At 46.2% G+C, this 22,500-nt stretch overlaps 1 protein-coding gene across 21 annotated transcripts in view; it reads right to left on the bottom strand.

The window, feature by feature from the left end:
• Positions 1–22,500, bottom strand: part of dlg1b (discs large MAGUK scaffold protein 1b) — a 175,708-nt gene that overhangs the window by 59,370 nt on the left and 93,838 nt on the right. For 6 of the 21 annotated variants that reach the window (XM_078265149.1, XM_078265150.1, XM_078265155.1 and 3 more), the window contains one exon: positions 19,048–19,200. The exons of the other annotated variants lie outside the window; for them this stretch is intronic. In XM_078265149.1, the coding sequence (XP_078121275.1) occupies positions 19,048–19,200 (153 nt within the window). The remainder of the gene's footprint in view (positions 1–19,047; positions 19,201–22,500) is intronic. 21 annotated transcript variants of the gene reach the window in all.

The following is a 22,500-nucleotide window of genomic DNA, read 5'->3' as shown; positions in this document are numbered from 1 at the left end:
AAGGAGAATATTCCACTAATATTCTGGTTTTTTTTGCCCTTATTCCACAAAAAAGATGAAGCTGTTCACGTGGCTAGAGAAAGTGAATATTCCACTAATATTTTGTTTTTTTTGCCCTTATTCCACAAAAAGATGAAGCTGTTTACGTGGCTAAAGAAGGAGAATATTCCACTAATATTCTGTTTTTTTTGCCCTTATTCCACAAAAAGATGAAGCTGCTTACGTGGCTAAAGAAGGAGAATATTCCACTAATATTCTGGTTTTTTTTACCCTTATTCCACAAAAAGATGAAGCTGTTCACGTGGCTAGAGAAAGTGAATATTCCACTAATATTCTGTTTTTTTTGCCCTTATTCCACAAAAAGATGAAGCTGTTTACGTGGCTAAAGAAGGAGAATATTCCACTAATATTCTGGTTTTTTTGCCCTTATTCCACAAAAAGATGAAGCTGTTTACGTGGCTAAAGAAGGAGAATATTCCACTAATATTCTGGTTTTTTTGCCCTTATTCCACAAAAAGATGAAGCTGTTCACGTGGCTAGAGAAAGTGAATATTCCACTAATATTCCCGTTTACGTACAGCCGTGCAAAACCGTATTTTTTCAGTTTTCCAGCGGTGGCGTCCCGACGTCATTCCTTCAAGCAGCTTCTTGAAAAGGTCGGCGTAGCGAACAGCGAGTCCAAGATGATTGTTCACCAATCAGGGGAAAGTCAACCGCCACGTCGCATTAGTAAATGTAACAACGCAACAAATGTGCCGTTGGCCAATTACGAGTTGAGTTGGTGATTTATGTTTTAGACATTTTTTTTTTACGTTTTTGATGGTTTTCTAAACACTTTCCGACACTTTGGAGGTTTTTTTTTTTTTTTCGGGAAAAAAAACCTTTGTATAGGTTCCGGTAAAAATGGACTACGGGCAAGTAAAAAAACCTTAATGTTGAACTCTGTATAATGTTTAAAAGTATAGCTGTGTTTCTCCTTCTTATCGGGTCTGCAGCCCTGCTTGGTTTGTGTACAGTAACCATAGCAACGCACAGAGCTGACCGTAAGCCGTAAGCAGGCGAGAGGCCGTAAACTGTCACAAACTGCAGTAAAAACCCAGATTGAGACGCAGATTCTTAATGTGCTGTATACGTTGCCTCTCAAACCTCAAAAATACTAGAATATCACACACGTCTTAATCGGACAATGCTACATCCAAACAGAATATTCTGTTTACGTGACCTGTAGCGAATTGAGAATATTGTGGAATATTAGCGTGCATGTAAACGTAGTCAGTGTTTGTTTTCGTCATGTTGACGTGCCAGCTGGGAGGAGTTTGACACACACAGGACAGGAGGGAAGAGTGTCAGAGAGCTCGGCCAATCACAGGAGGAGGCTCTGCGATTGACAGGTTCCCTGACACTTGTGCTTTTTGGACGATGTGATGTGACAAACTCGGCCCATCTGCTGCTCTGAGAAGATTAAAGCCGTGTGTGTGTGTGTGTGTGTGTGTGTGTGTGTGTGTGCGCGCACGTGTGAGCGTGTGCATATGTATGTAAGCGTGTGGGTGGGTGTGTGTGAGCGTGTGCATATGTATGTAAGCGTGTGGGTGGGTGTGTGTGTGCACGTGTGTAAGCATGTATGTAGGTGTGTGTGTGTGTGTGTGTCAGTGTATGTGTGTCAGTGTATGTGTGTGAGCCTGTGTGTGTGTGTCAGTCAGTGTGTAAGCGTGTGAGTGTGTGTGTCAGTCAGTGTATGTGTGTGATCCTGTGTGTGTGTGTGTGTGTGTGTGTGTATGTGTCTGTGTGTGTGTCAGTGTGTGTGTGTGTGTGTGTCAGTGTGTATGTGTGTGATCCTGTGTGTGTGTGTGTGTGTGTGTGTGTGTGTGTGTGTGTGTTAAATCCCCGGTCCCTCAGGACAGTCTCAGCAGGGGGATGATGTCCTTTTTTGTGATGATTGAAGAGCAGCAGACGTTTCAATCAAGGAGATCAGAGTTAAAACCCCGACAGCCTGCCGTGACATCAGCACTAAAGGTCAAACTTTGACTTCACACCGTCCCGCTGGTTTATCCGGATCTTTTTGTGGTAGTTTTGTGTCTCTTTGATCGTTTTGTATCTCTTTACGAACGAGTTATACATTTATTAGGACAATGTACGTTAATCAACATATCTGTCAATGCCCAGTGTTTTCCAACTGTAGTCCTGGTAAAAAAACAGGTCAACTCATGTGATGTCAGCTTGTTAAATGTGAATATTTTCTAGTTTCTATCTATCCTTTCATCCTTCCTTCCTTCTCTGCATATCTTCCCTTCCTCCTTCCCTACGTACTTCCTTTCTTCCATCCTTCTTTATTTGCTTTCCTTCTATCCTGCCTTCTTTCCATCCTTGCCTACTTCCTTTCATCCTTCCTTCCCTCCTCTTTTCTTCCCTTCTTCCCTCCTTACATATTTACTCAAAGATTACATAAAGTGTAGAGCTGCAAAGATGAATCGATCAGTTGTCAGCTATTAAATTAATATCCAACTATTATTACTATTTTTTTATGTAAAAACAGGTACACATGTTCTGGTGTCTTCTCTCCTCTGGGACAGGAAACTGACTATCTTTGAGATCTGGACAAAACAAGAATTGTCAGGACGTCATCGTGGACTTTGGGAAACACTGATCCACATTTTAGGGACCCAACAACTCATCCATTCATCCAGAAAATATATATATGTATACATATATGAGTATAATCGTTAGTTACAGCCCTAAAAACAAACGAGAGAGAACATGCAGCCTGATAATAAAGAGAAGTGAGCGTGAGGCGGCCTTCAACACGTTGACCTCTATTATGAAAGAGCAGGACCTCGTGAAGCCGCTGGCAGGAAGTGTCGCTCTGTTTCGAAGAGGCTTAATTGTTGTGCTGCAGCAGCAGAACCTGCAGCCCATGGAAAACCGACAGCCGCTAAAATTAGCCCCCGCACATCGACCACATTGATCCGCCAGCCCTACTTCTGGAGCGCCGCTCGGAAAGCCGCTGACAATGGGGCTTAATTGCTCCCAAAGAATACAAACTGGTGTGTCAAACGCAGCGACGCACAGAGGACAGAGTTTATGTTTGAATCCAGTAATGCCCAACCTGAGGGTACTTCTTTTGTTGGGCGTAATTTACAGCAGAGGGGGTTACAACCCCCCCGACTATAAAAACTTGCCAGTGCAACCCAGCCCCCACCCCCCCAAAAAATTATAATTTCCTTTACATAATTAAAAGACATTTGCACCATAAATTGTTGCAGAAAAATGCTCCAGAATGCAGAAAATCAACGTGATGACATGACTTTGCGTAAACATACATGCCACTTTCTTATCTGGACGCATTTTGAGCTATCTACGTGTATGTCTATGCTGTATACAGCGGACGTAAACATACACGCCTCGTGGCGTGTTATCGCGAGAATTAGGTGATGGAGACCGTGATGAAGGACGGTATTAATCAGGCGATGGAGACCGTGGTGAAGGACAGTATTAATGAGGTGATGGAGACCGTGGCGAAGGACTGTATTAATTAGGCGATGGAGACCGTGATGAAGGACAGTATTAATGAGATGATGGAGACCGTGATGAAGAACAGTATTAATGAGATGATGGAGACCGTGATGAAGGACGGTATTAATCAGGCGATGGAGACCGTGATGGACTGTATTAATCAGGCGATGGAGACCGTGGTGAAGGACGGTATTAATCAGGCGATGGAGACCGTGGCGAAGGACGGTATTAATTAGGCGATGGAGACCGTGATGAAGGACGGTATTAATGAGGTGATGGAGACCGTGATGAAGGACAGTATTAATGAGGTGATGGAGACCGTGGTGAAGGACAGTATTAATGAGGTGATGGAGACCGTGGTGAAGGACAGTATTAATCAGGCGATGGAGACCGTGGTGAAGGACGGTATTAATCAGGCGATGGAGACCGTGGTGAAGGACGGTATTAATGAGGTGATGGAGACCAATGGACACAGACACTGAAAAGAGTTTTCAGAAGAATAGAAATGACGAAGGTTCATCCGGTTTTCAGGGACACAACAGATGTCATGACAACAGAGTCACACATGAACGGTTTGTATTGATTCCCCATAAACTGACACACTGTAGTAACTCAACCTCTGACAGCAGAACACACTCCTAACAAACCGCAGACAGCTCATTTATAATGGCACTGGTTGAGTTAGCAGAACAACTCCATCACCACCAACACAATGCAGTTGTGTCAGTCAAATGTAAGACTTTTTAAGAGCTTTTAAGGCCATTATGAATGATATTTAAGACCTTCATCACAACATCAACTCAAGTCAAGTATCGCTAACCTTGCACTTCCCCATAGCTGAAGAATAAAATGTGTTTTATGTCTGTGGTACAATCTGAAAGAGACTCTTGCCAATAACAGACACACCAAGCCGACGGCCGACCTTCTGCAGAAAAGCCAGTCGGACTGACAGCCTCCCCGAGTTGGTCCAAAAAGTGCCTCAGAACACACCAAAGACTTGAGTGTACGTTCTGGCGCAAATCTGTATTGTCTCCCAAAAATGAAAACCGACAGCACTTTCCCGGTGATGGCTGAGCGTTACTGAGCAGCCTCCAACTGAGCTTGAAGACGTAGATGTGACGTGAGCAACCTGTCTGAAAGTTGGAAGTCTTCTGGTAGCTGTGCCAAGAGAAATCTCAATCATTCCCAATCTAGCAGAGACGGAGAGCGTAGGTATATGTAAGGAGATAACATAGACACAGGCTCATTATTGATCACTAAAATGATAGTTAACATTAGTCATTACACTTAAACAGCTGATGGAAGTCCAAACTGCCTGAGAGCTTCTCCTGTACTATACGGTAACTCCTCTACTATGAGACAGGAAGTCTCGTGGTTATGACCCAATCGTTAGCCTATTGTTATAAAAACGTCTGCTACGGAGCCATAACGTGAGCTACAAGGTAATGGAGCCTTTTATACATTGTCGTGTTTCTTTAGAAATAAACAACGGACAAATTGGCTAAGCATTTAAAGACTCTAAGAGAGACATACCTCCATCTTTATAATACATTAACCAAAGAGAGACATACCTCCATCTTTATAATACATTAACCAAAGAGGGACATACCTCCATCTTTATATACATTAACCAAAGAGAGACATACCTCCATCTATATATACATTAACCAAAGAGGGACATACCTCCATCTTTATAATACATTAACCAAAGAGAGACATACCTCCATCTTTATAATACATTAACCAAAGAGGGACATAGCTCCATCTTTATAATACATTAACCAAAGAGGGACATACCTCCATCTTTATAATACATTAACCAAAGAGGGACACACCTCCATCTTTATGATACATTAACCAAAGAGGGACATACCTCCATCTTTATGATACATTAACCAAAGAGGTAAGACAACTCACGTCATGCAGTTGTAACACAGACAGCTAGAACAGCTGCGTGGAAACGATGGAGATACTAAGAGATCATTTTGGGTTCGGCCACCGTAGGAGGAAGGGCTAGAAAGTGATGTTCAGCTGGTTGTCATATACAGTTTCACCACTAGATGGGAGACATTCTTACACAATGGAGCTTTAAAGACCCTTTTCGACTCCGTAAGCAAAAACACGCAGTTACAACACACACACACACACACACACACACAGAAGAAATAAATAAGAAAAAGAATAAGCATGAATTAACAAATAAAAATTAAAGAAGGCTAGTGTCATTCATAGATTCAACAGACCTGACAGACTGAGGGAGAAGAAATAACCTCTAAGATGAAGTGGTAGCGGTTGAATTATAGCTTTTCCCTTCGCCAAAAGGTCCCCCAACTTCAAACAGAACATGTCGTCGATGTTGAAGTACCTTACTGAAAGCGAAGGGCACCCAGGGTATCTCCGGCCTGCCTGCCGCGTGGCTGCTGCCGCCGACCACTTTAGCGGTGCTCTTGGTCGGGCTTTTCTTGACGCTGTCCCGCAGGTTGAGGAAACGACTGCGAGCGCGGCAGGATGCCGGCACGGCGCGGGCGGTAAATGTTGACAGAGACGCCGGGCCCTGTGGATGACGCTGCTGTTGCTGCCGGTGGAGCTCGATGGCGTGCTGCCTGTGGAGCGGGTGGAGGAGGGCGATGGACTCCTGAAGGTTGTTGTTGTTCTCGGCGCCGTTCATGGCCTTGGACGTGAACTCCTGCTGGGAGTAATGTGTGGTCATCTTCATGGAGGGAGACTCCCGATTGCAGGAGGGTTGAATGATAAATTATGGATGCTTCCTTCAGATCTGGACACTTGTTTTGGTCTCTGTGGTGCGACAGATCAACAACAGATCCAAACTCAAGTCCTGTTACTCGGGGCTCCAACACCAAGGCACAATAACGCTCCCTCTCTTCGTTCTCACGTCACCCCTCCCCTCTTCAGTTGCTCTGTCGCTGTGACACCCTCCCTCTCCAGTCTTCTCTCATTCTCCTGCCAATTAACGGGCTTCAGTGAGCGAGGCACATGTCAGCACGAGGGGGCGGGGGGGGTGCTGCTCCACTCGCTGCATGAATAATCGATGTAGCCCCCGGATTCACACACAGGGACGTGCATGTCAGCGTCAGCAGCGAGGGGGGGGGGGGGGGGGACTCCTGGTTAGCGGCAGGCAGGCAGAAAGCTACTACTTTCATTTGGATCTTCTCTGCAGCAGCTTTAAGCATCTGCTGAAGATAAAAACCTGACAGTCCTCGCAGGCTGTTCAGGACCGAACCACCAAGCTGCTGCTGATGATGATGATGATGATGATGTTTCCAGCGCTGCACCCAGATTGTAACACGACAAAAGCTGAATGTGAATCCAAAGTCAGAAAAGTGACCAAATAACGATGATGATTTGTGTGTGTGTGTGTGTGTGTGTGTGTGTGGTAGAGCGAGTGAGAGTGACGGCGATTACCTTCACTAGTAGTGACTCTAGAGTCACCGTGAGAGAAACAGAGAGTCTCCCCTGTTCTTTATTTATCGGTCATAAACGACACAATTATTTTGCACATTACGTTTTGCAGTAAACTCTTCTGTCTCTTATTTTGTCTTGTGTTCTGACGGGGATTTCAACAAGTTCAAATGGGAAAAGTACGAAGGGAAATGTAACAGTCGAAGGTGTTTTCACTGCTGATTTGTTGAACTGTTTTTTTAACTTCCATAAATGCAACATCTTGGGCGCCTGACTCCGTCCTGCGGCCCTTTGCTGCATGTCATCCCCCCCTCTCTCTCTCTCGCCCCTTTCGTTTCTTCAGCTGTCCTGTCAATGAAGGCCTAAAAAAATGGCCAAAAAATAATCCTTAAAAAAATAAATAAATGCAACATCTTTCCCAAAAAGTCAACGAGGAGTCGTGTTAAATAAATGTGATTATAGTTATTTTTTTTCATACTCGAGCAGCCGTTACAAAACGTTTCCCCCGGAATAACCCACATACGAGTGTTGACATGACAGCGAGCGCTGTGCAGTGGGACAGATTTGAAGTGGATTTAAACCCCAGGAGGGGAGCCGGGCCGTTTGGTGGGAGGAGTGTTCATCCACTGACACTTCATCTGGACATATGACACAGCTCAGCTTTAAAATGATTGTCCTACTCAACATACGGCCCCTGAACTCTCTGTGAGTGATTTTTATGTATGGGAGATATATGTGTGTATGTGTATTTGTTGGGTTATGGTTGTCTAAGCTACTGGACACCTAACATTTTCCTCAGGATGAATAAAGTATCCATCTATCTACCCATCTACCCATCCATCTACCCATCTACCCATCCATCTATCCATCTATCCATCCATCTACCCATCTACCCATCCATCTATCTATCTACCCATCCATCTACCCATCTACCCATCTACCCATCCATCTACCCATCTATCCATCCATCTACCCATCTACCCATCCATCTACCCATCTATCCATCTACCCATCCATCTACCCATCCATCTACCCATCCATCCATCTACCCATCCATCTACCATCTATCCATCCACCCATCCATCTACCATCTATCCATCTACCCATCCATCTACCCTACCCATCCATCTACCCATCCATCTACCCATCCATCCATCTACCCATCCATCTATCTATCCACCCATCCATCCACCCATCCATCTACCCATCCATCTACCCATCCATCTACCCATCCATCCACCCATCTATCCATCTACCCATCCATCCATCTACCCATCCACCCATCCATCTACCCATCTACCCATCCATCTACCCATCCATCTACCCATCTACCCATCCATCTACCCATCCATCTACCCATCTACCCATCCATCTACCCATCCATCTACCCATCCATCCATCTACCCATCTACCCATCCACCCATCCATCTACCCATCTATCCATCCATCTACCCATCTATCCATCTATCCATCTACCCATCTATCCATCCATCTACCCATCCACCCATCTATCCATCTACCCATCTATCTACCCATCTATCCATCCATCTACCCATCCATCCATCCATCCATCCATCTACCCATCTATCCATCTATGCATCTACCCATCTATGCATCTACCCATCTATCCATCCATCTACCCATCTACCCATCCATCTACCCATCTACCATCCATCTACCCATCCATCTACCCATCCATCTACCCATCCATCTACCCATCCACCCATCCACCCATCTACCCATCTATCCATCTTCTGCTGTGAATATCTAAATATCTGCATTGTTTTCTAAGCATTTATGAATGAATGAATGTTTTATTTCGAACATACCAAACAATAAAAACCTAAAATACAAGCCACAAAGTATTTCACTTTAAGAAAAAGCCAGAATAAAGCAAAAGAAATAAATACTCTTGTCTGAAAAGGGTCAGGAGGAAGGAAGAAGCAAAATGCTTTTCGGGGTCCTACCCTTTTTGAAATGTCCGTACCGTTATCAAAGTGTTTTAAATCTATATTTTTGCAGCTGTCTGAACAATAAAAGTAGGTTACTGTGTTACGGAGTTCGGCCCGCAGGCGAGATCTGAGTCGGCCCGGAGGAATTGGAAAACTGACCCACGTGATTGATGACAACAGGGACACAAACGCAGCTCCACACAGAGAGAGGAGCAGCTCTGACTGACTCCCAGCATCTGATGAAGATTAGGATTACAGCCTAAAGGGTGCTGCTGTGCGTCTGTGGCTCCACCTGCAGGCCGCACGGACCATCACACCCCTCACTGTCAACATAACACAGATTTACAGGCCAGAAATCCACACAGCTATTAAAATAATGGGGTCAGTGGTTAATAGCAGGGCCACACGCAGTCTTGTATAAGGTACTTAACAGCAAAAGTACAAGTATTTTAGCAGAAAAACACTTTGGTAGAAGTTAAAGTTGAACTTTTAGAGCAGGGGTGTCAGAGACTACTCCACCAAGAGACACGCTGGGAAACGAGAATCACATCCAGGGCCAGATGTGGAGTTTATTAACATGCTTTTATTTTGAAAAACTCAACTATCTTTGACTGTGTTGTTGCATGTCTCATGTAGTCTTCTCACTTACAGTTTGGTCCACATAAAGCCCTAAAAAAGTAACTTAGCCATCATAGAAAAAAGCACCAAAAAAAAGGCCGAGAAATATATATATATATATATATATATATATATATAGATCAAATGTGTGTGTGTGTATATGAGTATATGCATGTGTGTGTGAGTCTGTGTGTGTGTGTGTGTGTGTGTGTGTGTGTGTGTGTGTGTGTGTGTGTGTGTGTGTGTGTGTGTGTGTGTGTGTGTGTGTGTGTGTGTGTGTGTGTCTGTGTGTGTGTGTAAGTCTGTGTGTGTGTGTGTGTGTGTGTGTGTGTGTGTGTGTGTGTGTGTGTGTGTGTGTGTGTGTGTGTGTGTGTGTGTGTGTGTGTGTGTGTGTGTGTGTATGAGTCTGTGTGTGTGTGTGTGTGTGTGTGTGTGTGTGTGTGTGTGTGTGTATGAGTCTTTGTGTGTGTGTGTGTGTGTGTGTGTGAGTCTTTGTGTGTGTGTGTGTGTGTGTGTGTGTGTGTGTGTCTTTGTGTGTGTGTGTGTGTGTGTGTGTGTCATTTTATTAGGGCTGTCAATCAATTAAAAAAATGTAATCTAATTAATCTCATACATAATTAACGGTGCCTGAACCGATACGTTTTAAGAAAGTAAAAAAAAGAAAAGAATATAAAACGGTACTAAACAACAGTCGGTGACATTAAAGAACGGCTTGTTTATTGCTAAGGCCATATGGTCAACATTAAATGATTAATAATAATGTATAACAATAACTTATTTCACTAGTAAACTGCTGTTGAACGACAAAAACAACAACCAGATGGGAAAGGACATTTACAATAACTTCAAATGCACCACGAGGCTGTAATTTCCCAGTTTCATTGAACGCACCGTCTGTGTTGTTTCTCCGACGGCAGCTGCAGATTGTTACATCCCGGTGGCTAACGTTAGCTGCTGTTGAGTATAGTGTTAACTAGCTGGCGGTAGGCTAACGTTAGCTGCTGTCGAGTATAGTGTTAACTAGCTGGCGGTAGGCTAACGTTAGCTGCTGTCGAGTATAGTGTTAACTAGCTAGCGGTAGGCTAACGTTAGCTGCTGTCGAGTATAGTGTTAACTAGCTAGCGGTAGGCTAACGTTAGCTGCTGTCGAGTATAGTGTTAACTAGCTAGCGGTAGGCTAACGTTAGCTGCTGTTGAGTATAGTGTTAACTAGCTAGCGGTAGGCTAACGTTAGCTGCTGGCGAGTATAGTGTTAACTAGCTAGCGGTAGGCTAACGTTAGCTGCCGGCGAGTATAGTGTTAACTAGCGTCACGTGCAGCGGTGTTTGTGTTTCAGAGCAGCAGAGAGAAGAGCAGACATATCAGTGGCACCAGATTTTCGTCTGTATGCTAACGTCAATTAACGCATTATTTTTTTTATTTTGACAGCCCTACTTTTTACTCATTAATGTGCAAATGTAAGCAGCAGAAGCTACATAATCTGATCTGGTTTTCTAATCTGTGGAAGGATCCTTTCATGGTTTCTTTTTACAGTGTGTGTGTTTGTTCCCCACCCTGTGTGATGTCCGTGTTCACAGATTATTTTTTCTATGCTGCTAAAACTCTATATATCCTACCTCAACCAGGTCTCTGTTACTGATGCCCTGTCGTCTGTCTTCTGTTGTCTGTCGTCTGTCTTCTGTCGTCTGTCTTCTGTCGTCTGTCGTGTCCCTTGTCGGTCTAATGCTACTCTAAGCAGTAATTGCACTTCATGTAAAGTCTATAATGTGTGTGCTCTAAATGTAGCCTGTCTCGAATGTCGCTTGTATATAATGTTGTTTTTATATATTTTGTGTGTGTGTGTCCGTGTGTGCATGAGTCTGTGTGTGTGTGTGTGTATGTGTGTGTGTGTGTATGTGTGCATGAGTCTGTGTGTGTGTGTGTGCATGAGTCTGTGTGTGTGTATGTGTGCATGAGTCTATGTGTGAGTCTGTGTTAGTGTGTGTGTGTGTGTGTGTGTGTATGAGTCTGTGTGTGTGTCTCTGTGTGTGTGAGTGTATGTGTGTGTGTGTATATGAGTTTATGTGTGTGTGTGTGTGTGTGTGTATGAGATTATGTGTGTGTATGAGTTTGCGTGCGTGCGTGTGTATATATGAGATTGTCTGTCTGTGTGTGTCTGTGTGTGTGTGTGTATGAGTCTGTGTGTGTGTCTCTGTGTGTGTGAGTGTATGTGTGTGTATATGAGTTTATGTGTGTGTGTGTGTGTGTGTGTGTGTGTGTATGTGTGTGTGTGTGTGTGTATGTGTGTGTGTGTGTGTGTGTGTGTGTGTGTGTGTGTGTGTGTGTGTGTGTGTGTGTGTGTGTGTATGAGATTATGTCTGTCTGTGTGTGTGTGTGTGTGTGTGTGTGTGTGTGTGTTTCCCCTTTATGTGATAGTGACAGTGGATAGACAGGAAAGGTGGGAGAGCGAGATGGGGGGATGGCACGCAGCAAAGGGCCGCAGGTCGGACTCGAACCTGAAGGACTCAGCCTACATGGGGCGCACGCTCTTACTGGGCGAGATAGAGGCCGCCCCGCCAAGTCACTCCGTACCGTGAAGGCGAGGCCCGTAACGTTAACGGGGAACATCACTGCCTCTATCGCTGCTACGGACAAGTGCCCGGGAGTCCTGCAACAACAACGCAGTCGCTTCATCTCTCTCTCTCTCCTTGGAATAATGCTGCCTTCAGGTGCAGTTGGAAATGTTGATTTCCCTTGCCGCTGCCACCGAAACTTTGAATATTCGCTGCTGAAAATACCGCTCAAAAGCTCAAAAAATGGTATTCGTACAGCCCTAAAAATGCAGAAATGCTGACCAATCAGAGCAGACTGGGCTTTTTTAAAGAGACAGGCACTCCGACCGTGGTTAACGTTAATGTTTACAACTGTGAGAGGTCTCCTTTAAAGACAGAACTTGCTAAAGAAGTCAGCGGGGGACCAATGACATGATCATCTGATCTGAGAAAAGTCATCTAGTTACATTTATTTGGTGTATATGTTGCCAAAAAACTGCGCCTGAGCCTTACAAAGGCAGGGAAAACCCTGCATGTGCACGTATGTTAACGTGTGTGTGTGTGTGTGTGTGTGTGTGTGTGTGTGTGTGTTAGGAGGTGGGGTAGCGCTGCGTGTCAGGGAGCCTGGAGGTTGCTAGGCAACGCCTGCGAAGGCATGTGCTACTGCAGGGGTTCCTCACACATCTGCCCAGAACATGATGCTGCTGTTTATGCAGGTGAATCGCTCCGCGGCGTTCACTCACGCAGGGGATTCATGAAAAAGGCTGCACAGGATTCCCAAAAAAATAAATCGGACTTCCAACAGAAAAAGACCGGCTCGGTACCGAGAGGAGGGAGATTCCAGCTCATCTGTTCTTGTATCCCAAACGACCGACAGCTGCTGAAAAAGCTCTGGAACATTCACCGAGCGTGTACAGTCCGTTTAACAGACACACACAGTGATCTCACGGTAGCAACCAATCACCTCCCAACGCCCGCAAACGCACCGTCCTCGTGTTTTCGCCGTGTCCCTTTGCTTCTGATGATGATGATACCAAATCACCTGGATATGGGATTTGTGTGATGAGAGCGTTTCTATTTCTGGATCTGCGGGGAAGAAGTGAACCTGAATCCTGATCCACTACGTGACGCAGCAGCAGCAGCAGCAGCAGCTCCTGTTGCAACTTTTCCCACATCTGCCTCATCCAGCAGCGTCACATCCACACAGCAGACGGACAAATCAATGCATTTACAACACACACACACACACACACACACACAAACACAGCCTCAAAACACAAACACACACAGCCTCAAAACACAAACACACACAGCCTCAAAACACAAACACACACAGCCTCAAAACACAAACACACACACACACACACAGCCTCAAAACACAAACACACACACACACAGCCTCAAAACACACACACACAGCCTCAAAACACAAACACACAGCCTCAAAACACAAACACACACAGCCTCAAAACACAAACACACACAGCCTCAAAACACAAACACACACACAAACACAGCCTCAAAACACACACACAAACAAACAGTCTCACACACACTCACTCTCACACACACACACACACTTTCTCTCTCTCTCACACAGCCTCAAAACACACAGTCTCACACAGACACACTCACACAGACACACACAGTCTCACACACACACACTTGTAGAAAATGACTCACGCTACACGCTGGCTCCCCCTCCCTCCTCACCTTTTATGAAGATTTATTTTCGTATGTTTGTGGGGCGGAGGGGGCGGAGGAAGCGGAGGGAGCGGAGGAGGGGAGGTGTGACCTACCAGTAGGCGCCGGTGCAGCCGTTTGGTTCTCCTCAGGGTGCCCATGATGCGGCGGCCCATCTTTTTGGCGTACCACACAGAGCTGAGCATGCTGCTTGTTGCTGTGAAGGTGGAGGTGTCGCCTCCTCTCGCTCCTGCTGCAGGCTGGAGAGCAGACGATGGGAGGAGGGGGTTTCACTCCACCTTGTGTGTGTGTGTGTGTGTGTGTGTGTGTGTGTGTGTGTGTGTGTCCCCTCCTCCTCCTCCTCCTTTTCCTCACAGACACAAACGGCGAGGCTGCAGAGACGGAGGTGGCCAGACGCTGTTTCCAGGAAAAATAAGGAGATGCACCGAGGTCGTCAGTTATGAGCGGGTGTAGCGGTCGTAGGCGGTAGCCGGTGACCCACCGTCAGACTCCAGGACGTGACGGGAGAGAGAGAGAGAGAGAGAGAGCGAGAGAGAGAGAGGCGCCCCCGGGGGTGGATTAACCTGCCTGGGTGAGAGAGCATGGCGTAGCAGGTGGAAAGAGAGCAGCGTGGCAGGCGGGCGGCCAGCCTCCGCCTGTCTGAGGCAGACAGCAACAACAGACTGCAGGGCTGACGAGAGGACGGCTGTGTGTGTGTGTGTGTGTGTGTGTGTGTGTGTTTTTTTAAAGAGAGCGCAGGCAGAGAGGAAGTTAGTGCTCTGATCTCTTCTCTCTGCAGTCTGGAAACCTCACACCGCTCCTCCTCCTCCTCCTCATCCTCCTCCTCTCTCCTGGTTCTCGGAGGGTTTTGGTCCAGCTGACTTCTGTCCTACTTCACACTTTGAGTGCCTTTCCCAAACATGAGTCAGCAGCGAGGAGACTCGGGCTTGTAAAATGCTGAGTTTATCGCGGCTGTGACGGACAGGGTGGTTGATCTGTGATGTGTGGAGCGACTGATTCGTTCCGGCAGGGAAGTTCATTCAGAGATTTGTTTTTCAAATGTTGTTTGTGTCTAAGTGACTGATGGGAACGGCAATCTTTGAAATTGGTCCAGTATTGAGCCAGAAACAAGCTGCAATGTAACGTTAGCGTCCACTAAAAGTTGTGTTGTTGCTGCTGACAGACTCAGATTATTATTCTAAGTGTCTGACAACATTATGAAAGGATCCCTACAGAGATAGACCTTTTAGTTAAAGAGGAAGATCCTTTTAGTTTAACATGAAACAGCCCCGAAATCACCATCACCAAACCCACCAGACTCCATGTAAATAATCAGGACTTTTATCATCGTAAAACACACTTCATTCAAAGTGGACAGAAACTAAATAAAACTATCAAAAGCCGTCTTGGTTCATCTTTCCACTGTTTCCAACAATCACCACTCTGGTTTGGTTGAAATAAACCCTTAATTCACCCATTTACATGTGGAGATACGCTGGCTCTATACACGCTAAAAGTCCTGATTATTTACATGGAGTCTGGTGGAGATATGCTGGCTCTATACACGCTAAAAGTCCTGATTATTTACATGGAGTCTGGTGGAAATATACTGGCTCTATACACGCTAAAAGTCCTGATTATTTACATGGAGTCTGGTGGAGATATGCTGGCTCTATACACGCTAAAAGTCCTGATTATTTACATGGAGTCTGGTGGAGATATGCTGGCTCTATACACGCTAAAAGTCCTGATTATTTACATGGAGTCTGGTGGAGTTTGTTGAGGGAAGGTTGATTCAAGGTGTCTTCAGACAATTTTACTGCAGAAACAAAACCGGATACTGAATCATCTGTCTAGCTGTCAAAAACTACCGCTGTCACAGAATTACACGACAACAAAAAGCTCAATAAAAGACAAGTCTGTAAAAATGCTAACAGCTACAGAGTGTATGAGCGTGTGAGACACAGAAAGAAGAATCAGTTGCCCTTGAAAACGTACGGACACAAGCTACAGAAATGTGGGATTTATGCTTCAACGGAAGTACTTTGTGTTTCACTTTTATGAGTGAAAAGGCTTCAAAGATTATCCCTGCTCCCCCTGAGAATGAGAGGGGGGAACGCCAGAGCAGGGGGAATGAGAGGGGGGAACACCAGAGCAGGGGGGAATGAGAGGGGGGAACCGCCAGAGCAGGGGGAATGAGAGGGGGAACACCAGAGCAGGGGGAATGAGAGGGGGAACACCAGAGCAGGGGGAATGAGAGGGGGAACCCCAGAGCAGGGGGAATGAGAGGGGGGAACACCAGAGCAGGGGGAATGAGAGGGGGAAACGCCAGAGCAGGGGGAATGAGAGGAGGAAACACCAGAGCAGGGGGAATGAGAGGGGGGAACACCAGAGCAGGGGGAATGAGAGGGGGGAACGAAGCAGAAGATATTCGATGTAAATGTAGCCTCAATCAAATACGTATGTGCGTAATGTGGACGATACGTGGGCCCTGCGTTGGGTCAACGATCCACTCAGACTGGAGGCAACTAACCTCCATTTATTAAGGTATCGTGAATGCTCAGTTTCAGGCAAAATAAATACATGTGACGTCCATCCATCCATCCATCCATCCATCCATCCATCATCCATCCATCCATCTCCGCTTATCCGGTATCGGGTCGCGGGGGCAGCAGCTCCAGCAGGGGATATGTGATGTGTATGACACAAATGTTTGTTTTTAAGAAATAAATCCATACACATTTGTCAAAATTATGATCCAAACACACGTCAAAAATTGCCTCGACTTGTGAGAACTTCTGTTTTCTATCCCCCAAAAGGGCCTGTATGTATGGCCCTTTAATAAGCTGCAAAGCCTCATGGGAGTCTGAGTCCACCTGCACAATGATGATGTGCGAGCTCAGGACAGAACCCGTGTATACCTGCCTGAAATACACAACCCAAATATTCCACGGTTTCCCTGAAACTCCAGGGACCGTCTTGTAACACTGCTGGCTATAAATAGAGCCGGCCTGTCCTCCCAGCATGCTTTGCTGCAGCTGGGAGTTAACACAATTAATAGAGCATTAAAAACTTCAAAAAATGTCCCTTTTAAAGTACATTTAGAACAGATGAAACAAGTGATTAAATACGCTCATTTCCCTGATATTTCCCGACTTTCCCTGCCTGGATTACGCTCCCTTAATATTCCACGATGTCCCTGAAAACTCCGGGACCGTCTTGTAACACTGCTGGCTATAAATAGAGCCAGCCTGTGCTCCCAGCATGCTTTGCTGCAGCTGGGAATGAAGTGTAGCAGAGATGAGAGGATGGAGAAGAAGCATTAGTGACAAGTCATTGCATGGCCTCTGAGTCCTTTCTCTCGGTGATAAATATTCACCAGAGCTGCTGTAAATCTTTCGGAGGCTGTTCTGTGTTTTACTATCGCTCCTCCCTTCACGCCCCGTTGCAGAAAACATCGCTAAAGCTGCCCTTGTCCTTCTCTGCAGGTTCAACCCTCCTCCTCCTCCTCCATTTTCCTGCCGTCAGGATTTTCTTTGTCGGCATTCATCTCCTGTGTTGCCATGGTGCTGCTGAGGAGAGCGAGCGAGCGAGAGGCGGAGGAGGAGAGGGAATTAAAATGAGAGGAATAACAACAGTGAGAGTAGTGTACAGTAGGTCAGGGCGTCTTCGTGGGGATGCGAGGATCCATTTACGCGTTATCGCGGCGCAGGAGGTGTTGGAGATGGCCGCCCGCTGACGTTAGGGGCGCCGCACATCAGACGCGGAGGGAAAACAACGGAGGGACGAATGTGGAGATCTCACCGGGAGCAGAAACTTCACCGAACCAGAGCGGGGTTCAACGCAGGGGCGATCCTAGGATCAGACCTTTGGGGGGGCTCAGCCCCTCATGAGAACGTGACACAGTAGAGGGGCACACGGGACTCAGAATGAACACTTTTAGACACCGTTTGTACGTTCGTGTTGCTTTTTCCCCACGTTATGCTTGCTTGTTTTTACGTTTTTGTCGCTTATTTCAACGTTTTTTGGCACTTTCTTCCATTAATGTCAGAATATTCACCACTAGACCTGTTTATTTGCACTAGTTTTACACTTATTTTATGGAATTCATAGTCAATAAACCTAATTTATATGACATTTTCTGATTGTTGTGTAAGAAAAAAAGCAGAAATGAATGAGTCTGACTAATGTGTTAAGATCAGAGGAATGAAGGTAAAGGATCATCACAGATATGTCAAAGATCTGATCCTTCATTTCCTTTGTGAAGAGTCTTATGGAACCATCCATGTTGTTATTTTGGAGCATTTTGGTTGAAAGAAATTGACATTGGTGTGTCAATGTGTGTGTATGTGTTTGTGTCTCTGTGTGTGTGTGTGTGTGTGTGTGTGTGTGTCTGTGTGTGTGTGTGCGTGCGTGCGTGTGTCTCTGTGTGTGTCTCTGTGTGTGTGTGTGTGTGTGTGTGTGTGTATGTGTGTGTCTCTGTGTGTGTGTGTGTGTGTGTGTGTGTGTGTGTGTGTGTGTGTGTCTCTGTGTGTGTGTGTGTGTGTGTGTGTGTGTGTCTCTGTGTGTGTGTGTGTGTGTGTGTGTGTGTCTCTGTGTGTGTGTGTGTGTGTCTCTCTCTGTGTGTGTGTGTCTCTCTGTGTGTGTGTGTGTGTGTGTGTGTGTGTGTGTCTCTGTGTGTGTGTGTGTGTGTCTCTCTCTGTGTGTGTGTGTGTGTGTGTGTGTGTGTGTGTGTGTGTGTGTGTCTCTCTCTGTGTGTGTGTGTGTGTGTGTGTGTGTCTCTGTGTGTGTGTCTCTGTGTGTGTCTCTCTGTGTGTGTGTGTGTGTCTCTGTGTGTGTGTGTGTCTCTGTGTGTGTCTCTGTGTGTGTGTGTGTCTCTGTGTGTGTGTGTCTCTCTCTGTGTGTGTGTGTGTGTGTGTGTGTCTCTGTGTGTGTGTGTGTGTGTCTCTCTGTGTGTGTGTGTGTGTGTGTGTGTGTGTGTGTGTGTGTGTGTGTGTCTGTGTGTGTGTCTCTGTGTGTGTGTGTGTGTGTGTGTGTGTCTCTGTGTGTGTGTGTGTGTGTGTGTCTCTCTGTGTGTGTGTGTCTCTGTGTGTGTGTGTGTGTGTGTGTGTGTGTGTGTGTGTGTGTGTGTGTGTGTGTGTGTGTGTGTGTGTGTGGCAGGTCTGCTCGGTTCTTTCAGTGAATGACTGTAAGGATTTATAAAGAATATGTTTAGGGCATTTCCTCTCTAACAGGGACGTGCTAGCAGTGAGCTAGCGATAAGATGTAAACAAAATGACTTTCCTAGCAGCACTATAAGTGATACTGAAGTCTGGGTGGGGGAGGGGGTGTTACCTGGATTGGGGGGTAAGGGTTGGAGGAGCAGGAGGGGAGGGGGCTGTCGTCGCCGTGGGTATAGAGGGTGGAGGATGTAGGGGAGGGGAGCTCCGGGAGGTGCTGCTGTCCTAATGCTGAGGAACCGTCAAAGATGGACTCCAGAGATGCTACCTACAGGATACAGGAGGAGAGACGGAGTCTCGCGAAGGTCAAAACACAGAGAGAAAAGGCAAAGCAGGAGAGACAGTTCATCCTTATAGCTGTTACACACCAACCAGACGGCCGACTGTCGGCAGAAAAGTCAGTCGGACTGATCAGTCGGGTCCCCGAGGTCCAAAAAGTGCCTCGAAACACACTGAGGGGACAGGACGAACGCGTCACGTGGGTCTTTTTTCTCCGGAAAGTCACAGCCAGACCGTCACGGCGGCTCGTTCAGAATACGTTCTCATATTGTCCTAAAATAGTTTCGTGTTTCTGAAAACATTTTTCATCGAGAAACAGGCCGTGCAGTTCAACTGAATCTGTCTTCATTTCAGATCAACAAAGGTCAGTTTGAAAGGTTTTCGTCAGATTTTGAGAGACTCTAGTCATCCTCGTCATTTCCAGGTGAGTCCCGACCGCCCCGTCTCTGACTGAGCATGTCAGGTCGGCCCAGATAAAGGCCGACGGCTCCTCCGACGGACGACGGCACGGGACACACCGACCAGACTCGAGTCACTGATCTCGCCAGACTGTCCGACGGCCGATTATCAGGTTGGTGTGTCAGCGCCCTTACAGACAGAGAGGACAGAAGGTGAGAATGAGCGAGAGGTGGAGCAGAAAAGGTGGCAGGTGGAGGGATGTTTTGACACAGGAGATGTTCTCAAACTAGTCTGCTTTCGTTACCCCTAAAGTAACCAACGTGTACATCTTGGCGAACGAGTAAGTCTTCATTCAACCCTCCTGTTGTCTTTCGGGTTACATTTCACCCATTTTCAAAATGTTTCTATAATCAGAAATATGGGTTTTCTTTCAACCACATTTCCAAAAGAAATAATGTTACGTACGACGCTCTTCACAAGTTTTTTTAAACGTTGAAAAAAGTGACAAAAATATCGGTGGAAAAGCTACAAACGTTGCATGGTCGACGGGACGACAACACAAGGGAGAGGACGACATGATCTTGTTCTGGAAAGTCTTACAGAAATGTAATGTGGAACAGATATATTGTCTGTATTTTAGAGATTGATATAGGTAGCTTTGTTGTTAGACTCGACACACACACACACACACACACACACACACACACAGAGAGAGAGAGACACACACACAGAGAGAGAGAGAGAGACACACACACACAGAGAGAGAGAGAGAGAGACACACACACACACACAGAGAGAGAGACACACACACACACACACAGAGAGAGAGAGACACACACACACACACACACAGAGAGAGAGAGACACACACACACACACACAGAGAGAGAGAGACACACACACACACAGAGAGAGAGAGAGACACAGAGACACACACACAGAGAGAGAGACACACACACACACACACACAGAGAGAGAGAGAGAGACACACACAGAGAGAGACATACACACACACATAGAGAGATATATACACACACACACATAGAGAGAGAGATACACACACACACATACATACATATATATATATATATATATATATATATATACACACACACAGAGAGACACACACACACACACACACACACACAGAGAGACACCCACACAAAGACACTCACAACACACACAAACACACACACAGACACACACACATACAAAGAGACACATACACACACACACAAAGACACCCACAACACACACACACACACAAAGACACCCACAACACACGCACAAACACACATATATATGCACAAACACACACGCACAAACACACACACACATATACACACACATATATATATATATATATGCACAAACACACACACAGACACACACACACGCACACACACCCACAACACATGCAGACACACACACACTCAATATAAGGATGACAACAGACACACGTTACAGTATTTGTTCATATTTGATATCTTTCTTTTCTACGTTTACGTTAGACTGTAGTCTTCAGTACTTTGCTTTCTCCATCTATGTTTTCTGTCTGGAATATATAATAGATGTAGTAGAAGTCAGAGAGGTTTTAGAGACCTCCTATGTTCACAGAACAGAAGTCTTAGTAATGGTAGTTATCAGGTCTGAATGGGGCAGCAACGTTTATGGATATAACCTCAGAGGGTTAGGAGACAGGGAAGCTGACAGACGTCAGTACGTCTGAACGCCACACGATGGCAGCCGAGTGCCGCCTGAGCACGTCGGCCCTGTTCTCCGTTACCATGGCTACAGCAGCCTGAACACGTGCGTTAACCCCGGTGAAATATCACATCTTAGCTAATCTGCAGAGACACACGGTTTGTTTTTAGCCACTAAAAAGGAGATCTTCTTTCTTTATTGTGTTGAATAAAAGGCTGAAAGTGATTGAAGTGGTGTTCCTAAGGTCGGCTGAGTTGATTCAAACGACATCTGGCCTTCCTCTTTACTGCTTGTTTTCTTAAACTTTGAGTCTCAGTCTCAGTGTGTGTGTGTCTGTGTCTCTGTATGTGTGTGTGTGTGTGTGTGCGTGTGTGTGCGTGTGTGTGCGTGTCTGTGTCTCTGTATGTGTGTGTGTGTGTGTGTGTGTGTGTGTCTGTGTCTCTGTATGTGTGTGTGTGTGTGTGTGTGTGTCTGTGTCTCTGTATGTGTGCGTGCGCATGCGTCTCTGTATGTGTGTGCACACGTGTGTGTGCCCACGTGTCTCTTAATGTGTGTGTGTGTGTCTCATGTGTGTGTGTGCGTGCGCCCATGCGCGTGCGTGTGTGTGTGTGTGTGTGTGGGGGCATGTGCCTGTGTGTGTGTGTGTGTGTGTGTGTGTGTGTGTGCGTGCGCCCATGCGCGCGCGTGTGTGTGTGTGTGTGTGTGTGTGCGCGTGCGCCCATGCGCGTGTCCGTGTGTGTGTCCGTGTGTGTGTCTATGTCTGTGTGTGTGTGCATGTGTGGGCATGCGCCCATGCATGTGTGTGTGTGTGTGTCCCCGTGTGTGTCTATGTCTGTGTGTGGGCATGCGCCCATGCATGTGTGTGTGATGTGTGATGTGTATGTGTGTGTGGGCATGCGCCCATGCGTGTGTGTGTCTATGTCTGTGTGTGTGTGCATGTGTGTGGGCATGCGCCCATGCATGTGTGTGTGTGTGTGTGGATGTGTGTGTCTGTGTGTGTGTGCGTGCGCCCATGCGTGTGTGTGTCTATGTCTGTGTGTGTGTGCATGTGTGTGGGCATGCGCCCATGCATGTGTGTGTCTGTGTGTGTGTGTGTGTGTATGTGTGTGTGTGTGTGTGTGTGTGTGTGTGTGTGTGTGTGTGTGTGTGTGTGTGGATGTGTGTGTATGTGTGTGTGTGTGTGTGT

This window comes from Sander vitreus, chromosome 12 (genome assembly GCF_031162955.1).
Source record: "Sander vitreus isolate 19-12246 chromosome 12, sanVit1, whole genome shotgun sequence".
NCBI lineage: Eukaryota > Metazoa > Chordata > Actinopteri > Perciformes > Percidae > Sander > Sander vitreus.
This window is presented reverse-complemented; position numbering and strand designations above follow the sequence as displayed.